The 22307-nt window shown below is 42.0% G+C and overlaps 1 protein-coding gene across 1 annotated transcript in view; it reads left to right on the top strand.

Moving 5' to 3' along the window:
* LOC140169710 (intraflagellar transport protein 81 homolog) overlaps window positions 1-22307 on the top strand; it is a 60644-nt gene that overhangs the window by 8081 nt on the left and 30256 nt on the right. Inside the window, 5 exon segments of the mRNA XM_072193008.1 lie at window positions 244-424; window positions 1826-1981; window positions 2705-2815; window positions 8185-8269; window positions 8791-8954. Of these exon segments, the coding sequence (XP_072049109.1) occupies window positions 244-424; window positions 1826-1981; window positions 2705-2815; window positions 8185-8269; window positions 8791-8954 (697 nt within the window).

The raw sequence follows: 22307 nt of genomic DNA, 5'->3' as shown, positions 1-22307 counted from the left end.
GCAGGGCGGTTAAAATCCAATGAAGAATGAAATTCAGAGTTGAAGAAGAGATCTTATCTAACATATTGTGATATTTGTATCTCTCTTGCCCTTATAGGAGTACATTCTGACAAGGTATAGTAGCTGGTGTCAAACCAGTTATCTATCCTATACTAGTATGGCTATTCCAAAAGATGGGAGAGTTAAAGAAGAGCACTTATCTAACATATTGTGATATTTGTATTTCCCCATCCACCCTTACAGGAGTACATTCAGACAAGGCATAGTGGCTGGTGTCAAACCAGTTATCTATCCTATACTAGTATGGCTATTCCAAAAGATGGGAGAGTTGAAGAAGAGAGCTTACTTAGCAAGATTCTTGGTCAAGTTGGAGATACCGGGTGAAATCATACAAGATAACGATGTTAACGACGCCTTCACCCAGGTGAGTGCTGGCCTAGAAATCCAACCAACAGTGGCGGCGTTACGGGTGTGGGGAGGCAAGCGGGCATTTGCCCCCCCCATCCCCCAAAATATATATTTCCTTGTCCCCCCTCACACTTTTGAGGCAAAACCCAAATTAGTCAATTTTGCCCCCTTCCCTGAAATTCACTTTGCCCTCCCATGCCCCCTCCTCCCGTAAACAATTCCTGGTGTCGCCATCACTGCCAACTGAATCAATTTGCACAACGATTATAGTAAAACATCAACACAGGAATCCGACACTATGAAGAGGCTGAGGTAATCCCACTTTGGATGCAAGTTTCTCAGGGAATTAGTTGAAAGTTGAAATTTATGAAAATTCTGTCCTGTCTGTCATCAGGTGTAAGTCAGTTAGTTTGTCTGTCGAGAACTAGCTGAATGTGAGGGCCCTTTTAATATAAACGATTCCAAAAAAGTAAGTCCCCCTAAGACATTTTAGTATAATCCAAAAGTGGCTTGATCAATTCTCTTGTTTTAAAGTTTGGAACATAGACTGATTAGTTAGGCATCAAGTGAGGGTGTTTTTTGTTGCAGCCATTTATGAAATTTTTGAACAAAAAAGGGTTGCATTTTTCTACATAAGCTTTTTATGCTTCAATTTGTGTCAGACAATTTTTTTTTGGCAGAAAATTTTATAAATGTGTCCGCTTGTCCAAATATCATGGGGGACAACCATGATGAGCCATGCACTTGTCCAATAATAGACCAGCATTATATATCTCCAAAATCATGATTTATAATAAATATTAATAAAACTTGAAATCATGTTTCAATGTCATTTTGTGTCATCACAATCTCCAATCATGCAACAGCATTTTCTTTACAATTTCTCACTGCCTTTTTCTGATCACCACCATTGGTACTGTATGCTACAATATCCACTTGTTCAGTATGTTCAGTTGCAGGGGTTTAAATGTTCACTAACCATATAACCGAGTTAAGCAATGGTGCCAGTGATCAAGAACTGCATATCAGAATGATGGATTTGGATGCTAGTGTATGTAGCCTTCCAAATATTTAGGTATGGATTTTTTGGGAGTAAGAAATATCAAACAAATTTGATTTTTTTTTGTGCCAAAAATATCACACATTTTGGGGACAACTTAAATTATTTGAGGATAAGCAGAATCTATGCTTAGGTTTCCCCAGGACAACCTCTATTTTTTCCTTATTTTGGACACTGACTCCAATCTATGTTGAAACTTGGACATAAATATCATCCTGTTGAAACTTAGGAGATATTTATCTTACATGAATACCTAGAAGTAACAAACTTTGATTGGTTTGGGAAGGGGAATACTAAAAAGATATGTAAGTTTTTACTGTCTTATTTAATATCTCTTAATATTTTTTTCACATTTAGTATGAAGAAATGGTAGAGCAATTCAAGATACTTCACAAGGAGTCTACATCTTTGAAGTCATCAGGATTCTCAACGACAGAAATCCGCAAAGATATCACTCAGATGGAAGAAGAAAAGGACCAGCTAAACAAAAGGATCGAACGACTGAAGAAAAAGGTAACTAAATTGATTCAAATCATTTAGGCTGTTACCTCTGATATCATGTTGGAACATCCCATTGTGCTATTCCAGTTGACATCCATACACCCCCTATTTAAGACATGACCTTTATCTTCCACACAGGGAGTGTAAATTTCAAATCAGGTTACCTGAATGGATGACGCCATTTGAAATTCACAACTGGAATAACCCATTCACTGACAAGGGTTTAGCCAGGACCCAGAAACTGCACATTCTGGCCTGAGATTTTTAAAGCTGCCAGGGAGTGCGCCACCACATGGCAAATTAATCCAACAAGTTTTGTCGCTGGGATTATACCCACTTGAGTAAATATTGTATTTATAATACCCAAATAAACTCTTAATGTGTCTTCTGAAAATTTGTTGATCATAATGTTTACATATTTTGATTTCCTTCTGTCCTCTTTGTAGTAAATATAATTTGTGGTTTCCTTGGGCTATTTACTATTTACACAATAAGCCCTTTTTTTTGTGGCTCAGATCCAATTTACTGATTGGGCTTGGCTACAGATTGAGTAAACACTATAAGTGAGTGCGACTGACTGTACTCCGCATGTAGTGGAGCCCACCTTATGTTGGCCTTATCTGGCCCTTCTCAGATTATAGTGGGCCAGAGTGAGGCCATCTTCATTAGTACATGTATGTGGCTGATTTGCATTTTCACTCCTAACCGCTTTGATTTTGGAATGTTTCCTTGCAGGTTGAATCTGTTCCAAATTCGGAGAAGATGTTGGACATAGCTCGCAATTTCCGTAAAGAACAGGACAGGGAGACTGCACTTGGTCAGCAGAGACAGGACCAGAAGAATCAGGTAAGGTATCCAAGAAGGTGTCAACTTTTAAAAAAAAATGGTGCTGTGTTTGACCTTATTAAAAAAGAAGAAAAGCACAGTGATTTATAGTGCGCTATGCACAGGCATAAAGCCACAAGCCTCAGCACACTTTACATGTCTTTGCTGACTACTGTTGCCACACCATATAAACCATTTAGCAACAATCAAGGACTTGCAGCAAGAAGCACATACTTAATGTTCATACATACTCACAATATAACGACGTTTCTGGTTGGATTTGGGCCATTTTGTGCTGGTCATAAATTCCGTTTATGACCAGTACGCAGGGCATAAACAAGCTGCGTCACGCAGCGTTGGAACCCAATTAACATGATCCTCGATTTGCTAGTGTTGCGTTCACGCTCATGTCACCGCACCCATCTCACGCGGAGCGCAAAAGATGAACGCGTTGAAGGCCGTTGACCTGGTGAGCCGAGCTGCTTCCTGCAAGTAGGTCTACTCATTTTCTCCCAATTTTGGATGGAAAACGGTATGGAAATGTTATTTAAACTTGTAAACCCTTATTATTTTCATTTGTATTGAATTGCTAACAATGTTCAGAATGTTGGGTATGTATGAACGGGGTTCATTCATAGGATTTCGGGCATGATCGTTGGTTTATGCCCTCGGCTCACGCCTATTAATATAATAATAATAATAATAATAGCGACAAGGCACATATCCACTCAATTAAGAGCGCTCAAGGCACTAAAACAAAAACAAACAAACAAAAACTAACAAGACAAAGAAAACTGGAACTAAATTAAGAAACATAACTTAAGAATTACAGAATGTCTCTGACATAAGATGAGTTTTTAACAACTTTTTAAACACAGTTACATTTTTAGCAGTTCTGATATAAATGGGCAGTTCATTCCATAGACGTGGAGCTGCGATTGCAAATGATCTGTCACCCCATGTGCGGTTGGATTTTCTTTCTTGAAGAAGTTGCATGTTTCCCGATCGAAGCGTACGGGTGGGAACATAATGTAAAAGGAGTTCAGATAAATATAACGGAGCAATATCATTAATACATTTATATACAATCAACATAAGTTTAAAACAATTCTTTGTGTGACAGGAAGCCAATGCAGTTCCTTTAGGATTGGCGTGATATGGCAATATTTTCTGGTGAAAGTAAGAATTGAAAGGCAGTGTTTTGAATTTTCTGAAGGCGATAGAGTCGGTTTGCTGGTAATCCATAAAGAAGTGCAGTGTTGTTATCCAAACGAGAAGAGATGAATGAGTGAATAATTTGTTCAGTAGCATCGCGACTTAGGTATTTATGGATCCGGCTGATGTTACGTGAGTTGAAGCGCTGAACAACGAATGACATTAGAGATATGAGGTTGCATGGTCATGTGAGTGTCAAAAAATGCACCTAAATTGCGTGCTTTGGAAGATAAGGCAATTGCAGAGTCACCGATGCAAACATTTTCAATGTTGATTTTAGAGACCTGTTGGTGGGATCCAAACAGAAGAAATTCTGTTTTATCATCATTTAATTTCAAGAAGTTTGATTTCATCCAATTACGGATTTCACTGATACAAATTTCAAGAGAAGCAATTGCAGAATTAGCACTATGTTGAGAAGATTCAAATGATAAATAAAGTTAGCGTGTCGTCCGCATAAACATGATAATTCAATTGATGGCGAAGAATGATATTCCGTTACAGGGTAGGTGTAAATGGTAAACCACTGAGGTCCAAGTACAGAGCCTTGAGGCACAGAATAATCAAGAATGGTAGAATGAGAAGTAGCATTGCCAATGCGAACATATTATGCCTATTTGTAAGGTATGATTTACACCAGTCCAGGGCAAGATCTTGAATGCCAAGATAATAGTGAAGACGGGAAAGAAGAATATTGTGGTCAACAGTGTCAAATGCAGCACTTAAATCGAGAAGAATCAAAGCTGTGATTTGGCCATTGTCAAGTGATGTGAGAATGTCATTATTAACTTTCGAAGAAGAGCAGTTTCTGTTCCATGGTAGTGTTTATAAGCTGATTGATAGGGATCTGATAGGGAAAATTTATTGATATGGTTTGAAATTCTGTTAGAAACAATTCTTTCAATTGTCTTTCCAAGAAATTTGAGATTGGATATAGGTCGGTAGTTTTTGAAGATTTCTTTATCCAAAGTAGGTTTTTTAATAAGAGGACGAACATAAGCAGTTTTTTGACTTTGTGGAAAAATTCCTGTAAGAAGCGATTTGTTGACAATGTCAGTAATATATGGGACAAAAATATCAATGTTGTCCTTAATTAGAGATGTAGGTAGAGGATCTAATTCACATGATTTCGATGGTGATTTCATGATGACTTTTCTAACCTCATCACAATCAGTGGGTGCGAAAGAATTCAATTTTGGTACAGACGAGCATGGATTTGATGTAGCACAGATAGGTTTGATAATGAATGTTTTCCAATGGTTTCTATCTTCTCACGGAAAAAATCAGCAAATTTAATTGCAAGTGATTCATCAGAATCAGAAGACGGTAGCACAGTTATTTTAGATTTTTGAAGAAGTCTGTCAATGACATTGAACAGTTTCTTTTGATCACCCGCACTGTCACTAACTTGTGAAGAATAATATTCCACTTTTGCATTTTGGATCATATTTTTCACCAGGGCACGTTGATTTTGATATTCCAGCCTGTAAACTTCAAGTTTCCCATTATTTCGCCACTTTCGCTCAAGCTGACGCCGTTTCTTCCTGGCTGCGCCAATATCATCATTAAACCATGGAGATTCAGTGCAAAGTTTGACGGCACGGGTTTTAGCAGGAGCATGTTTGTTAAGTGTTGCTTGAAGCGCATTTTCATAACTTTCCACACAAGAATCAATATCATTATTTGAAAAATCGGTGTTTGAAAGACTGTTAACAATATCGCTACAGAATTTTTCAGAATCAATATTTTTGAGACGCCGGGTTGTTATTTTCACTTTAGGCACAGACGGTCTCTTCAAGTGGAAATTGGCAAGTATAGAAAAATGGTCAGAAAAACCGGGATTCACGATAATATTGGAAACAAATGGTGTAGGAATATCACGGTAATAACAAAATCAATACAATGACCTAAACGATGTGTTGGCTCATTTACATGTTGAATAAGCGCATATGAAGATAGTAGTTCTTTAAACCTAGTTGAGTAGCTGTCCAATTTTTCAAAATGAATGTTGAAATCACCAGTGAGTACAATTTCAGATGGGTGAACTAAATAATTGGAAATGAGGGTTTCAAATTCCTCAAGAAACAGTGAGAAAGTTACACGATGTCCATTTGAGTCTAACTCAGGTCGATAGATAACAATCAGCCGAATTGATTTTGAGTTGCTTGAGATTTCTGCATGCAGAGATTCAAATGTATTATATTCCTTATGATTGTCTTTAATGTTCACAGATAGAGTTGATTTATACAGAAGTCCCACTCCACCGCCTTTTTTTACCTGCCTTCGGACATGGTGGAGGGTGTATCCTGGGGAGTACACTCGCGCTTCAATAAGTTCATCCCCTGGCATGAACCAGGTTTCAGTGATGACTACTAGCGGGCGATCTTGGTGTAAAACATAATCACTAAATTCATCCGGTTGGTTTCTTATAGATTGCATGTTGAGACAACAAAAGTTAAATCCAGAGTCATTACGAACATGAAGAGATTTCAGATTTTCAAAGGAAATGCTTGACGGTTTCTGTTTATTAAGTTGATAATTGATATTATGACCAGAGTCTTTGATGTAATCGGGTATTTGCTGAATTGAGTTAGAATTTTCCAACAAGGAGTGGTTATTACGAGCCCTTTTTGCGCCGACCACCTCTTTTTCCACGGCGTTTAGGAGGAAAACGGCATACACCAAGAGTGACAATGTTATTCCAGACATTCGCAGCTAATCGTGGAAGAGTTTGTTTGTAATTTGAAGTGTTTAATTGAAGTAATTGCTCAGTAGTATATCTGTATAACTGAGGCCGTGGATCATGTCTGATTTCATAGCAATCTGAAGTCAGACAGGGGCCTGGGTTAGGATTTATATCACCAAATTGAAGCAAGTCAATTTGAAAAGTTGCACAAGTATTTCCATGGTAGGTAATGCGGGTTCCAAGATATTTCAGCCTGTGTATTATCTTATATCCATTGTAGTGAGCATTTAATTCAGGTGAAGTTGTTTTAGGCCAATATTTACTAGAAATATTGTTGTTGTTGCAGAAAACTAATCCATAAAACAAGAGAAAAATGAGTAGCACTAGTAGCACTCCTGGCTGTGCCCCCATTATTCAATTATGAGAGTATCATGTACATGTATATAGCAGAAAGTTGAAGGCTAGTTGATTAAGTCCATCAAGGTCCTTCAATCCATAGTGAACAGTGTAGTAGAATACAACATGTAGGCATTTCCATCACGGAGCAGAAGATGCATAAAAAGCAAGTAACTATTTCCACTAAAGTTATCCAATAAATGAAACAGAAATTATTCCAGTCAAATCCAGGTATTTAGTGCAATTCACCAATATAAATTTTAAAGCAAAAATCACAAAATGAACACAGTTTTCAAACAATTAATGTAGCACAAGTGAGGAGGTGGCTGCCATCATTGGGGCGCCCCTCCACGTCCCTTAATGCCCATTCCCCAAAAGTGCCTGTGGACGCTTGGAAAAATATACCCTGTGATTAGGGTTAATGTTAAGGGTTACGGCTAGAGAAAGGAATAAGTGTTCATGTGCAATTTCCCATACTATCTAACATACTATTTCCCAGGAAGCTATTTATGTGCTTCCTTTCAGTGGTGGGAAGTTACACAAATTAAAGCTGCATATTTTGCATTGACATTAACCCTACCGTCCTGAGCAACGTTGGTCAAAGGTGCCCTATGTGTTGCCCGCCACCGGCTCGCTGAAGGGGAGACACACAGGCTGTATAGTTAGGTAGGGTTGGAATTAGTGTTTTTCAAAAACAGAACCATCGATTTGAATGGAACACACAGTTTGACTTTAATTAAATAAAGCTTGATCAGCTTGACCAAGTAGGCCTTTGTTACCACACCTGAAATGTAGACCCTGTTTGTTCAACAAATGTCCTATTTTTAAAATTTTTATATGTATAGCATGAAGCGAAGACACTGTAGGAGAGGAGATCACAGCTGTATTTGTTGGAGGGCGACAAGGGGAGGGGGGTCAAACATATTTACTTGAAGGCCAAGTATACCCTAGTTTCTTGAGTTTTCTTTACACTTTAGAGCTGGTAAGGGCCAAACATCTTTGGTTGGCAGGCCAATAAAAATATAAATGCTTCCTTGAAAAGATTAGCAATTAGCAAGATTTGGTCTAATGTATTCAATGTTTTTGTACACAGTTGCACCATTCAGAACAGAGATTACAGCGTATCTCTCATCAGCTGAAGGACTTGAAGCAGTCTACAGTAGGAGCATCGGCAGATGGTAAGAATTGGTGTATTGGATAGAGGGGGCAGAGCTGCCAACTCTCCCTCTTTTCGCAGGAGACTCCCTACTTTTAACCCTTCAGAACCCTTAATTTTTGGTCATCTCCCTGAAAAGGAAATTATTTTGTCCATTAAGATGTACACATTTTGACAAATCTCCCTGATTGCAACAGGAAATCTCCCTTTTTTCAAGATTCAAATGTTGGCAGCTCTGAGGGGGGCTGTAATCAATCAGGTCACCCAAACACTTGGGTGGGGGGTGGCAGGTGCCATATGTATTGTTCACCTGCTCTGTGCTTTCCTGTTGACAATTGATGTTTTTCTTTTGTTATTATATGTTTAAGCCTACATACCCAGTGGGCACACCTGATGTTGAAATCATGTTGAAATTTCAACCTTGTATCAACATTTGAAATTTCGACGTTGTATCAACGTTGATTCAACGTCGAAATCTTAACCTGTGCCCACTGGGTAATAAGCTTTTAATCAAGTTCAATCAATCTGCTCAATGTTTTCCAGGTTTGATCAAGAAATTGGAAGAAGAGAATAAAGTGAACTCCTACCTGTGCACTGAAAAATTACCTAAAGAGATTGAAGCACGCCGCAAAGCATGTAGAGATTTGGAACATGTGGTCAATGAACCAGCTATGGGCCAAAGTGACTTGGACCAAATAAATGAAGAGGTAAGGAACCAGAATGGAACAAAAGAGGTTTGGGTTCTTTGGTAGGAGGGAAGAGGTTTAGGCCAAGTAAGGCAGGGATTTAGACCCAAATAGTAAGTGAGCCAGTGGGCCAAAGTGACGTGGACCAAATAAATGAGGAGGTAAGGAACCAGGATGGAACAAAAGAGGTTTGGGTTCTTTGGTAGGAGGGAAGAGGTTTAGGCCAAGTATGGCAGGGATTTAGACCCAAATAGTAAGTGAGCCAGCTATGGGCCAAAGTGACGTGGACCAAATAAATGAGGAGGTAAGGAACCAGGATGGAACAAAAGAGGTTTGGGTTCTCTGGTAGGAGGGAAGAGGTTTAGGCCAAGTAAGGCAGGGATTTAGACCCAAATAGTAAGTGAGCCAGCTATGGGCCAAAGTGACTTGGACCAAATAAATGAGGAGGTAAGGAACCAGGATGGAACAAAAGAGGTTTGGGTTCTTTGGTAGGAGGGAAGAGGTTTAGGCCAAGTAAGGCAGGGATTTAGACCCAAATAGTAAGTGAGCCAGTGGGCCAAAGTGACTTGGACCAAATAAATGAGGAGGTAAGGAACCAGAATGGAACAAAAGAGGTTTGGGTTCTTTGGTAGGAGGGAAGAGGTTTAGGCCAAGTAAGGCAGGGATTTAGACCCAAATAGTAAGTGAGCCAGTGGGCCAAAGTGACTTGGACCAAATAAATGAGGAGGTAAGGAACCAGGATGGAACAAAAGAGGTTTGGGTTCTTTGGTAGGAGGGAAGAGGTTTAGGCCAAGTAAGGCAGGGATTTAGACCCAAATAGTAAGTGAGCCAGTGGGCCAAAGTGACTTGGACCAAATAAATGAGGAGGTAAGGAACCAGAATGGACCAAAAGAGGTTTGGGTTCTTTGGTAGGAGGGAAGAGGTTTAGGCCAATTAAGGCAGGGCTTTAGACCCAAATAGTAAGTGAGCCAGCTATGGGCCAAAGTGACTTGGACCAAATAAATGAGGAGGTAAGGAACCAGGATGGAACAAAAGAGGTTTGGGTTCTTTGGTAGGAGGGAAGAGGTTTAGGCCAAGTAAGGCAGGGATTTAGACCCAAATAGTAAGTGAGTCAGTGGGCCAAAGTGACTTGGACCAAATAAATGAGGAGGTAAGGAACCAGGATGGACCAAAAGAGGTTTGGGTTCTTTGGTAGGAGGGAAGAGGTTTAGGCCAAGTAAGGCAGGGATTTAGACCCAAATAGTAAGTGAGCCAGTGGGCCAAAGTGACTTGGACCAAATAAATGAAGAGGTAAGGAACCAGGATGGACCAAAAGAGGTTTTTTATTATTATTATTATTTCTTTCTTTATTGAGGGTAATACTGCTTCAGTGACAAGCACTGCTTTTCAAGCAGGCCCTCATTGTATACATGTTATAGCAACAAAATATATTACGATACACAATATTTACAAAAATAGCATACATAATATACTAGTATTACAAATAAGTATAATGGTATCATCAAATACAAGACAATTATAAATACCATGATTCAAAATACAGAAATACAATAATTATATTTATACAAAAAATAAGCAAGCAAATGAACAAAATGTAGATAAAGACAGGCCTAAATTTCTTAAATTTTTGACTGAAATTGGCCTAAAGTCATATTTTCCATCTGCGCTCTTACTGTCGGTGGCAAAGAATTCCATGCATACGCTGCCCTGACGTGAAAAGTACGCTGACCTGAATTTGATTTAAATTTTGGAACAATCAATGTATTAGAAGTATGATTTCTAGTTATATGATTATGGTTATCATGAACAAAATCAAATTGAGAAGATAAGTATGATGGATATTCGTTCTTTAAACATTTGAAAACAGTCATTAATAGAGTATTATGCCATCTTTGATCAAGTTTAACCCACTGCAATGTATTCATTAAATCATTAGTTGGTGTCCTTATATCTGCTGAGAGAATTATTCTAGCTAAATTATTATGAAGTACCTGAAGCCTATTATGGTACTCTACACTAAAATTTGACCAGACCATGCTGCCATAATCAAAGTGGGGAATAACAAGAGCATTTGATAACATTACAGTGGTTTTATATGGAAGGAAATATTTTATACGCTTTTATTATACCAGTTCTTTTGGAAATAGTTTTACTAACATTATCAACGTGAGCTGACCAAGACATCTTGCTATCAAATTTTACACCTAGATATTTAAACTCATCTACTCTTTCAATATCATTGTTGTTATATAATAAATGTACATTGTTGAACTTTTCAAGCATTTTGTTTGTACCAAAGATCATAAACTTAGTCTTTTCAACATTTAAAGTGAGTTTGTTTACTTTGAACCATTCAGCTACCCTACTTAGACATGACTCCATTTGAATTTTAAGATCAGATTCATTTTTAGCTTTACACATTAAAGAGGTATCATCAGCATACATTACAGTTTTACATTCAGACACAGCATTAGGTAAACAGTTAACAAAAATGATAAACAGTAAAGGACCTAAAATTGAGCCCTGAGGAATACCAATATCAATTGGCCTAAAGTCAGAAAGAGTTGAGTTAACATTAACAGTTTGTTCTCTGTTGTTTAAGTATGATTTAAACCATAATAATTCATCCCCATATACCCCATATTGTTTAAGTTTCCTAATCAGAATATCATGATTTACAGTATCAAATGCTTTCTTTAAGTCTATAAATAAAACGCCTGTAGCATAACCTGTATCCATATTCTTTAAAATGTAATCTTGCACATCTAGAAGGGTTGTTGTTGTGGAATGATTCGGACGAAATCCTGATTGAGCACTTGATAACAGTCCTTGAGTTCTTTGGTAGGAGGGAAGAGGTTAGGCCAAGTAAGGCAGGGATTTAGACCCAAATAGTAAGTGAGCCAGTGGGCCAAAGTGACTTGGACCAAATAAATGAGGAGGTAAGGAACCAGGATGGAACAAAAGAGGTTTGGGTTCTTTGGTAGGAGGGAAGAGGTTTAGGCCAATTAAGGCAGGGCTTTAGACCCAAATAGTAAGTGAGCCAGTGGGCCAAAGTGACGTGGACCAAATAAATGAGGAGGTAAGGAACCAGGATGGACCAAAAGAGGTTTGGGTTCTTTGGTAGGAGGGAAGAGGTTTAGGCCAATTAAGGCAGGGATTTAGACCCAAATAGTAAGTGAGCCAGTGGGCCAAAGTGACTTGGACCAAATAAATGAGGAGGTAAGGAACCAGGATGGAACAAAAGAGGTTTGGGTTCTTTGGTAGGAGGGAAGAGGTTTAGGCCAAGTAAGGCAGGGATTTAGACCCAAATAGTAAGTGAGCCAGTGGGCCAAAGTGACTTGGACCAAATAAATGAGGAGGTAAGGAACCAGGATGGAACAAAAGAGGTTTGGGTTCTTTGGTAGGAGGGAAGAGGTTTAGGCCAAGTAAGGCAGGGATTTAGACCCAAATAGTAAGTGAGCCAGTGGGCCAAAGTGACGTGGACCAAATAAATGAGGTAAGGAACCAGGATGGAACAAAAGAGGTTTGGGTTCTTTGGTAGGAGGGAAGAGGTTTAGGCCAAGTATGGCAGGGATTTAGACCCAAATAGTAAGTGAGCCAGTGGGCCAAAGTGACGTGGATCAAATAAATGAGGAGGTAAGGAACCAGGATGGACCAAAAGAGGTTTGGGTTCTTTGGTAGGAGGGAAGAGGTTTAGGCCAAGTAAGGCAGGGATTTAGACCCAAATAGTAAGTGAGCCAGTGGGCCAAAGTGACTTGGACCAAATAAATGAAGAGGTAAGGAACCAGGATGGAACAAAAGAGGTTTGAGTTCTTTGGTAGGAGGGAAGAGGTTTAGGCCAAGTAAGGCAGGGATTTAGACCCAAATAGTAAGTGAGCCAGCTATGGGCCAAAGTGACTTGGACCAAATAAATGAAGAGGTAAGGAACCAGAATGGCCCAAAAGAGGTTTGAGTTCTTTGGTAGGAGGGAAGAGGTTTAGGCCAAGTAAGGCAGGGATTTAGACCCAAATAGTAAGTGAGCCAGTGGGCCAAAGTGACTTGGACCAAATAAATGAAGAGGTAAGGAACCAGGATGGAACAAAAGAGGTTTGAGTTCTTTGGTAGGAGGGAAGAGGTTTAGGCCAAGTAAGGCAGGGATTTAGACCCAAATAGTAAGTGAGTCAGTGGGCCAAAGTGACTTGGACCAAATAAATGAGGAGGTAAGGAACCAGGATGGAACAAAAGAGGTTTGGGTTCTTTGGTAGGAGGGAAGAGGTTTAGGCCAAGTAAGGCAGGGATTTAGACCCAAATAGTAAGTGAGTCAGTGGGCCAAAGTGACTTGGACCAAATAAATGAGGAGGTAAGGAACCAGGATGGACCAAAAGAGGTTTGGGTTCTTTGGTAGGAGGGAAGAGGTTTAGCCCAAGTAAGGCAGGGATTTAGACCCAAACAGTAAGTGAGCCAGCTATGGGCCAAAGTGACTTGGACCAAATAAATGAGGAGGTAAGGAACCAGGATGGACCAAAAGAGGTTTGGGTTCTTTGGTAGGAGGGAAGAGGTTTAGGCCAAGTAAGGCAGGGATTTAGACCCAAATAGTAAGTGAGCCAGCTATGGGCCAAAGTGACTTGGACCAAATAAATGAAGAGGTAAGGAACCAGGATGGAACAAAAGAGGTTTGAGTTCTTTGGTAGGAGGGAAGAGGTTTAGGCCAAGTAAGGCAGGGATTTAGACCCAAATAGTAAGTGAGTCAGTGGGCCAAAGTGACTTGGACCAAATAAATGAGGAGGTAAGGAACCAGGATGGAACAAAAGAGGTTTGGGTTCTTTGGTAGGAGGGAAGAGGTTTAGGCCAAGTAAGGCAGGGATTTAGACCCAAATAGTAAGTGAGTCAGTGGGCCAAAGTGACTTGGACCAAATAAATGAGGAGGTAAGGAACCAGGATGGACCAAAAGAGGTTTGGGTTCTTTGGTAGGAGGGAAGAGGTTTAGCCCAAGTAAGGCAGGGATTTAGACCCAAACAGTAAGTGAGCCAGCTATGGGCCAAAGTGACTTGGACCAAATAAATGAGGAGGTAAGGAACCAGGATGGACCAAAAGAGGTTTGGGTTCTTTGGTAGGAGGGAAGAGGTTTAGGCCAAGTAAGGCAGGGATTTAGACCCAAATAGTAAGTGAGCCAGCTATGGGCCAAAGTGACTTGGACCAAATAAATGAGGAGGTAAGGAACCAGGATGGAACAAAAGAGGTTTGGGTTCTTTGGTAGGAGGGAAGAGGTTTAGCCCAAGTAAGGCAGGGATTTAGACCCAAACAGTAAGTGAGCCAGCTATGGGCCAAAGTGACTTGGACCAAATAAATGAGGAGGTAAGGAACCAGGATGGAACAAAAGAGGTTTGGGTTCTTTGGTAGGAGGGAAGAGGTTTAGCCCAAGTAAGGCAGGGATTTAGACCCAAACAGTAAGTGAGCCAGCTATGGGCCAAAGTGACTTGGACCAAATAAATGAGGAGGTAAGGAACCAGGATGGACCAAAAGAGGTTTGGGTTCTTTGGTAGGAGGGAAGAGGTTTAGGCCAAGTAAGGCAGGGATTTAGACCCAAATAGTAAGTGAGCCAGCTATGGGCCAAAGTGACTTGGACCAAATAAATGAAGAGGTAAGGAACCAGGATGGAACAAAAGAGGTTTGGGTTCTTTGGTAGGAGGGAAGAGGTTTAGGCCAAGTAAGGCAGGGATTTAGACCCAAATAGTAAGTGAGCCAGTGGGCCAAAGTGACTTGGACCAAATAAATGAGGAGGTAAGGAACCAGAATGGACCAAAAGAGGTTTGAGTTCTTTGGTAGGAGGGAAGAGGTTTAGACCAAGTAAGGCAGGGATTTAGACCCAAATAGTAAGTGAGCCAGTGGGCCAAAGTGACGTGGACCAAATAAATGAGGAGGTAAGGAACCAGGATGGACCAAAAGAGGTTTGAGTTCTTTGGTAGGAGGGAAGAGGTTTAGGCCAAGTAAGGCAGGGATTTAGACCCAAATAGTAAGTGAGCCAGTGGGCCAAAGTGACGTGGACCAAATAAATGAGGAGGTAAGGAACCAGGATGGACCAAAAGAGGTTTGGGTTCTTTGGTAGGAGGGAAGAGGTTTAGGCCAAGTAAGACAGGGATTTAGACCCAAATAGTAAGTGAGCCAGTGGGCCAAAGTGACGTGGACCAAATAAATGAGGAGGTAAGGAACCAGAATGGAACAAAAGAGGTTTGGGTTCTTTGGTAGGAGGGAAGAGGTTTAGGCCAAGAAAGGCAGGGATTTAGACCCAAATAGTAAGTGAGCCAGTGGGCCAAAGTGACTTGGACCAAATAAATGAGGAGGTAAGGAACCAGGATGGAACAAAAGAGGTTTGGGTTCTTTGGTAGGAGGGAAGAGGTTTAGGCCAAGTAAGGCAGGGATTTAGACCCAAATAGTAAGTGGGCCAAAGTGACGTGGACCAAATAAATGAGGAGGTAAGGAACCAGGATGGAACAAAAGAGGTTTGGGTTCTTTGGTAGGAGGGAAGAGGTTTAGGCCAAGAAAGGCAGGGATTTAGACCCAAATAGTAAGTGAGCCAGTGGGCCAAAGTGACTTGGACCAAATAAATGAGGAGGTAAGGAACCAGAATGGAACAAAAGAGGTTTGAGTTCTTTGGTAGGAGGGAAGAGGTTTAGGCCAAGTATAAGGCAGGGATTTAGACCCAAATAGTAAGTGAGTCAGTGGGCCAAAGTGACTTGGACCAAATAAATGAGGAGGTAAGGAACCAGGATGGAACAAAAGAGGTTTGGGTTCTTTGGTAGGAGGGAAGAGGTTTAGGCCAAGTAAGGCAGGGATTTAGACCCAAATAGTAAGTGAGTCAGTGGGCCAAAGTGACTTGGACCAAATAAATGAGGAGGTAAGGAACCAGGATGGACCAAAAGAGGTTTGGGTTCTTTGGTAGGAGGGAAGAGGTTTAGCCCAAGTAAGGCAGGGATTTAGACCCAAACAGTAAGTGAGCCAGCTATGGGCCAAAGTGACTTGGACCAAATAAATGAGGAGGTAAGGAACCAGGATGGACCAAAAGAGGTTTGGGTTCTTTGGTAGGAGGGAAGAGGTTTAGGCCAAGTAAGGCAGGGATTTAGACCCAAATAGTAAGTGAGCCAGCTATGGGCCAAAGTGACTTGGACCAAATAAATGAGGAGGTAAGGAACCAGGATGGAACAAAAGAGGTTTGGGTTCTTTGGTAGGAGGGAAGAGGTTTAGGCCAAGTAAGGCAGGGATTTAGACCCAAATAGTAAGTGAGCCAGTGGGCCAAAGTGACTTGGACCAAATAAATGAGGAGGTAAGGAACCAGGATGGAACAAAAGAGGTTTGGGTTCTTTGGTAGGAGGGAAGAGGTTTAGGCCAAGTAAGGCAGGGATTTAGACCCAAATAGTAAGTGAGCCAGTGGGCCAAAGTGACGTGGACCAAATAAATGAGGTAAGGAACCAGGATGGAACAAAAGAGGTTTGGGTTCTTTGGTAGGAGGGAAGAGGTTTAGGCCAAGTATGGCAGGGATTTAGACCCAAATAGTAAGTGAGCCAGTGGGCCAAAGTGACGTGGATCAAATAAATGAGGAGGTAAGGAACCAGGATGGACCAAAAGAGGTTTGGGTTCTTTGGTAGGAGGGAAGAGGTTTAGGCCAAGTAAGGCAGGGATTTAGACCCAAATAGTAAGTGAGTCAGTGGGCCAAAGTGACTTGGACCAAATAAATGAGGAGGTAAGGAACCAGGATGGAACAAAAGAGGTTTGAGTTCTTTGGTAGGAGGGAAGAGGTTTAGGCCAAGTATGGCAGGGATTTAGACCCAAATAGTAAGTGAGCCAGTGGGCCAAAGTGACTTGGACCAAATAAATGAGGAGGTAAGGAACCAGGATGGACCAAAAGAGGTTTGGGTTCTTTGGTAGGAGGGAAGAGGTTTAGGCCAAGTATGGCAGGGATTTAGACCCAAATAGTAAGTGAGCCAGTGGGCCAAAGTGACTTGGACCAAATAAATGAAGAGGTAAGGAACCAGAATGGCCCAAAAGAGGTTTGAGTTCTTTGGTAGGAGGGAAGAGGTTTAGGCCAAGTAAGGCAGGGATTTAGACCCAAATAGTAAGTGAGCCAGTGGGCCAAAGTGACTTGGACCAAATAAATGAAGAGGTAAGGAACCAGGATGGAACAAAAGAGGTTTTGGTTCTTTGGTAGGAGGGAAGAGGTTTAGGCCAAGTAAGGCAGGGATTTAGACCCAAATAGTAAGTGAGTCAGTGGGCCAAAGTGACTTGGACCAAATAAATGAGGAGGTAAGGAACCAGGATGGAACAAAAGAGGTTTGGGTTCTTTGGTAGGAGGGAAGAGGTTTAGGCCAAGTAAGGCAGGGATTTAGACCCAAATAGTAAGTGAGTCAGTGGGCCAAAGTGACTTGGACCAAATAAATGAGGAGGTAAGGAACCAGGATGGACCAAAAGAGGTTTGGGTTCTTTGGTAGGAGGGAAGAGGTTTAGCCCAAGTAAGGCAGGGATTTAGACCCAAACAGTAAGTGAGCCAGCTATGGGCCAAAGTGACTTGGACCAAATAAATGAGGAGGTAAGGAACCAGGATGGACCAAAAGAGGTTTGGGTTCTTTGGTAGGAGGGAAGAGGTTTAGGCCAAGTAAGGCAGGGATTTAGACCCAAATAGTAAGTGAGCCAGCTATGGGCCAAAGTGACTTGGACCAAATAAATGAAGAGGTAAGGAACCAGGATGGAACAAAAGAGGTTTGAGTTCTTTGGTAGGAGGGAAGAGGTTTAGGCCAAGTAAGGCAGGGAGTTAGACCCAAATAGTAAGTGAGTCAGTGGGCCAAAGTGACTTGGACCAAATAAATGAGGAGGTAAGGAACCAGGATGGAACAAAAGAGGTTTGGGTTCTTTGGTAGGAGGGAAGAGGTTTAGGCCAAGTAAGGCAGGGATTTAGACCCAAATAGTAAGTGAGTCAGTGGGCCAAAGTGACTTGGACCAAATAAATGAGGAGGTAAGGAACCAGGATGGACCAAAAGAGGTTTGGGTTCTTTGGTAGGAGGGAAGAGGTTTAGCCCAAGTAAGGCAGGGATTTAGACCCAAACAGTAAGTGAGCCAGCTATGGGCCAAAGTGACTTGGACCAAATAAATGAGGAGGTAAGGAACCAGGATGGACCAAAAGAGGTTTGGGTTCTTTGGTAGGAGGGAAGAGGTTTAGGCCAAGTAAGGCAGGGATTTAGACCCAAATAGTAAGTGAGCCAGCTATGGGCCAAAGTGACTTGGACCAAATAAATGAGGAGGTAAGGAACCAGGATGGAACAAAAGAGGTTTGGGTTCTTTGGTAGGAGGGAAGAGGTTTAGCCCAAGTAAGGCAGGGATTTAGACCCAAACAGTAAGTGAGCCAGCTATGGGCCAAAGTGACTTGGACCAAATAAATGAGGAGGTAAGGAACCAGGATGGAACAAAAGAGGTTTGGGTTCTTTGGTAGGAGGGAAGAGGTTTAGCCCAAGTAAGGCAGGGATTTAGACCCAAACAGTAAGTGAGCCAGCTATGGGCCAAAGTGACTTGGACCAAATAAATGAGGAGGTAAGGAACCAGGATGGACCAAAAGAGGTTTGGGTTCTTTGGTAGGAGGGAAGAGGTTTAGGCCAAGTAAGGCAGGGATTTAGACCCAAATAGTAAGTGAGCCAGCTATGGGCCAAAGTGACTTGGACCAAATAAATGAAGAGGTAAGGAACCAGGATGGAACAAAAGAGGTTTGGGTTCTTTGGTAGGAGGGAAGAGGTTTAGGCCAAGTAAGGCAGGGATTTAGACCCAAATAGTAAGTGAGCCAGTGGGCCAAAGTGACTTGGACCAAATAAATGAGGAGGTAAGGAACCAGAATGGACCAAAAGAGGTTTGAGTTCTTTGGTAGGAGGGAAGAGGTTTAGACCAAGTAAGGCAGGGATTTAGACCCAAATAGTAAGTGAGCCAGTGGGCCAAAGTGACGTGGACCAAATAAATGAGGAGGTAAGGAACCAGGATGGACCAAAAGAGGTTTGAGTTCTTTGGTAGGAGGGAAGAGGTTTAGGCCAAGTAAGGCAGGGATTTAGACCCAAATAGTAAGCGAGCCAGTGGGCCAAGGTGACGTTGGACCAAATAAATGAGGAGGTAAGGAACCAGGATGGACCAAAAGAGGTTTGGGTTCTTTGGTAGGAGGGAAGAGGTTTAGGCCAAGTAAGACAGGGATTTAGACCCAAATAGTAAGTGAGCCAGTGGGCCAAAGTGGCGTGGACCAAATAAATGAGGAGGTAAGGAACCAGAATGGAACAAAAGAGGTTTGGGTTCTTTGGTAGGAGGGAAGAGGTTTAGGCCAAGAAAGGCAGGGATTTAGACCCAAATAGTAAGTGAGCCAGTGGGCCAAAGTGACTTGGACCAAATAAATGAGGAGGTAAGGAACCAGGATGGAACAAAAGAGGTTTGGGTTCTTTGGTAGGAGGGAAGAGGTTTAGGCCAAGTAAGGCAGGGATTTAGACCCAAATAGTAAGTGGGCCAAAGTGACGTGGACCAAATAAATGAGGAGGTAAGGAACCAGGATGGAACAAAAGAGGTTTGGGTTCTTTGGTAGGAGGGAAGAGGTTTAGGCCAAGAAAGGCAGGGATTTAGACCCAAATAGTAAGTGAGCCAGTGGGCCAAAGTGACTTGGACCAAATAAATGAGGAGGTAAGGAACCAGAATGGAACAAAAGAGGTTTGAGTTCTTTGGTAGGAGGGAAGAGGTTTAGGCCAAGTATAAGGCAGGGATTTAGACCCAAATAGTAAGTGAGTCAGTGGGCCAAAGTGACTTGGACCAAATAAATGAGGAGGTAAGGAACCAGGATGGAACAAAAGAGGTTTGGGTTCTTTGGTAGGAGGGAAGAGGTTTAGGCCAAGTAAGGCAGGGATTTAGACCCAAATAGTAGTAGATCAGTGGGCCAAAGTGACTTGGACCAAATAAATGAGGAGGTAAGGAACCAGGATGGACCAAAAGAGGTTTGGGTTCTTTGGTAGGAGGGAAGAGGTTTAGCCCAAGTAAGGCAGGGATTTAGACCCAAACAGTAAGTGAGCCAGCTATGGGCCAAAGTGACTTGGACCAAATAAATGAGGAGGTAAGGAACCAGGATGGACCAAAAGAGGTTTGGGTTCTTTGGTAGGAGGGAAGAGGTTTAGGCCAAGTAAGGCAGGGATTTAGACCCAAATAGTAAGTGAGCCAGCTATGGGCCAAAGTGACTTGGACCAAATAAATGAGGAGGTAAGGAACCAGGATGGAACAAAAGAGGTTTGGGTTCTTTGGTAGGAGGGAAGAGGTTTAGCCCAAGTAAGGCAGGGATTTAGACCCAAACAGTAAGTGAGCCAGCTATGGGCCAAAGTGACTTGGACCAAATAAATGAGGAGGTAAGGAACCAGGATGGAACAAAAGAGGTTTGGGTTCTTTGGTAGGAGGGAAGAGGTTTAGCCCAAGTAAGGCAGGGATTTAGACCCAAACAGTAAGTGAGCCAGCTATGGGCCAAAGTGACTTGGACCAAATAAATGAGGAGGTAAGGAACCAGGATGGACCAAAAGAGGTTTGGGTTCTTTGGTAGGAGGGAAGAGGTTTAGGCCAAGTAAGGCAGGGATTTAGACCCAAATAGTAAGTGAGCCAGCTATGGGCCAAAGTGACTTGGACCAAATAAATGAAGAGGTAAGGAACCAGGATGGAACAAAAGAGGTTTGGGTTCTTTGGTAGGAGGGAAGAGGTTTAGGCCAAGTAAGGCAGGGATTTAGACCCAAATAGTAAGTGAGCCAGTGGGCCAAAGTGACTTGGACCAAATAAATGAGGAGGTAAGGAACCAGAATGGACCAAAAGAGGTTTGAGTTCTTTGGTAGGAGGGAAGAGGTTTAGACCAAGTAAGGCAGGGATTTAGACCCAAATAGTAAGTGAGCCAGTGGGCCAAAGTGACGTGGACCAAATAAATGAGGAGGTAAGGAACCAGGATGGACCAAAAGAGGTTTGAGTTCTTTGGTAGGAGGGAAGAGGTTTAGGCCAAGTAAGGCAGGGATTTAGACCCAAATAGTAAGTGAGCCAGTGGGCCAAAGTGACGTGGACCAAATAAATGAGGAGGTAAGGAACCAGGATGGACCAAAAGAGGTTTGGGTTCTTTGGTAGGAGGGAAGAGGTTTAGGCCAAGTAAGACAGGGATTTAGACCCAAATAGTAAGTGAGCCAGTGGGCCAAAGTGACGTGGACCAAATAAATGAGGAGGTAAGGAACCAGAATGGAACAAAAGAGGTTTGGGTTCTTTGGTAGGAGGGAAGAGGTTTAGGCCAAGAAAGGCAGGGATTTAGACCCAAATAGTAAGTGAGCCAGTGGGCCAAAGTGACTTGGACCAAATAAATGAGGAGGTAAGGAACCAGGATGGAACAAAAGAGGTTTGGGTTCTTTGGTAGGAGGGAAGAGGTTTAGGCCAAGTAAGGCAGGGATTTAGACCCAAATAGTAAGTGGGCCAAAGTGACGTGGACCAAATAAATGAGGAGGTAAGGAACCAGGATGGAACAAAAGAGGTTTGGGTTCTTTGGTAGGAGGGAAGAGGTTTAGGCCAAGAAAGGCAGGGATTTAGACCCAAATAGTAAGTGAGCCAGTGGGCCAAAGTGACTTGGACCAAATAAATGAGGAGGTAAGGAACCAGAATGGAACAAAAGAGGTTTGAGTTCTTTGGTAGGAGGGAAGAGGTTTAGGCCAAGTATAAGGCAGGGATTTAGACCCAAATAGTAAGTGAGTCAGTGGGCCAAAGTGACTTGGACCAAATAAATGAGGAGGTAAGGAACCAGGATGGAACAAAAGAGGTTTGGGTTCTTTGGTAGGAGGGAAGAGGTTTAGGCCAAGTAAGGCAGGGATTTAGACCCAAATAGTAAGTGAGTCAGTGGGCCAAAGTGACTTGGACCAAATAAATGAGGAGGTAAGGAACCAGGATGGACCAAAAGAGGTTTGGGTTCTTTGGTAGGAGGGAAGAGGTTTAGCCCAAGTAAGGCAGGGATTTAGACCCAAACAGTAAGTGAGCCAGCTATGGGCCAAAGTGACTTGGACCAAATAAATGAGGAGGTAAGGAACCAGGATGGACCAAAAGAGGTTTGGGTTCTTTGGTAGGAGGGAAGAGGTTTAGGCCAAGTAAGGCAGGGATTTAGACCCAAATAGTAAGTGAGCCAGCTATGGGCCAAAGTGACTTGGACCAAATAAATGAGGAGGTAAGGAACCAGGATGGAACAAAAGAGGTTTGGGTTCTTTGGTAGGAGGGAAGAGGTTTAGCCCAAGTAAGGCAGGGATTTAGACCCAAACAGTAAGTGAGCCAGCTATGGGCCAAAGTGACTTGGACCAAATAAATGAGGAGGTAAGGAACCAGGATGGAACAAAA

The sequence above is a fragment of the Amphiura filiformis genome, chromosome 14, assembly GCF_039555335.1.
Source record: "Amphiura filiformis chromosome 14, Afil_fr2py, whole genome shotgun sequence".
Taxonomy (NCBI): domain Eukaryota; kingdom Metazoa; phylum Echinodermata; class Ophiuroidea; order Amphilepidida; family Amphiuridae; genus Amphiura; species Amphiura filiformis.
This window is presented reverse-complemented; position numbering and strand designations above follow the sequence as displayed.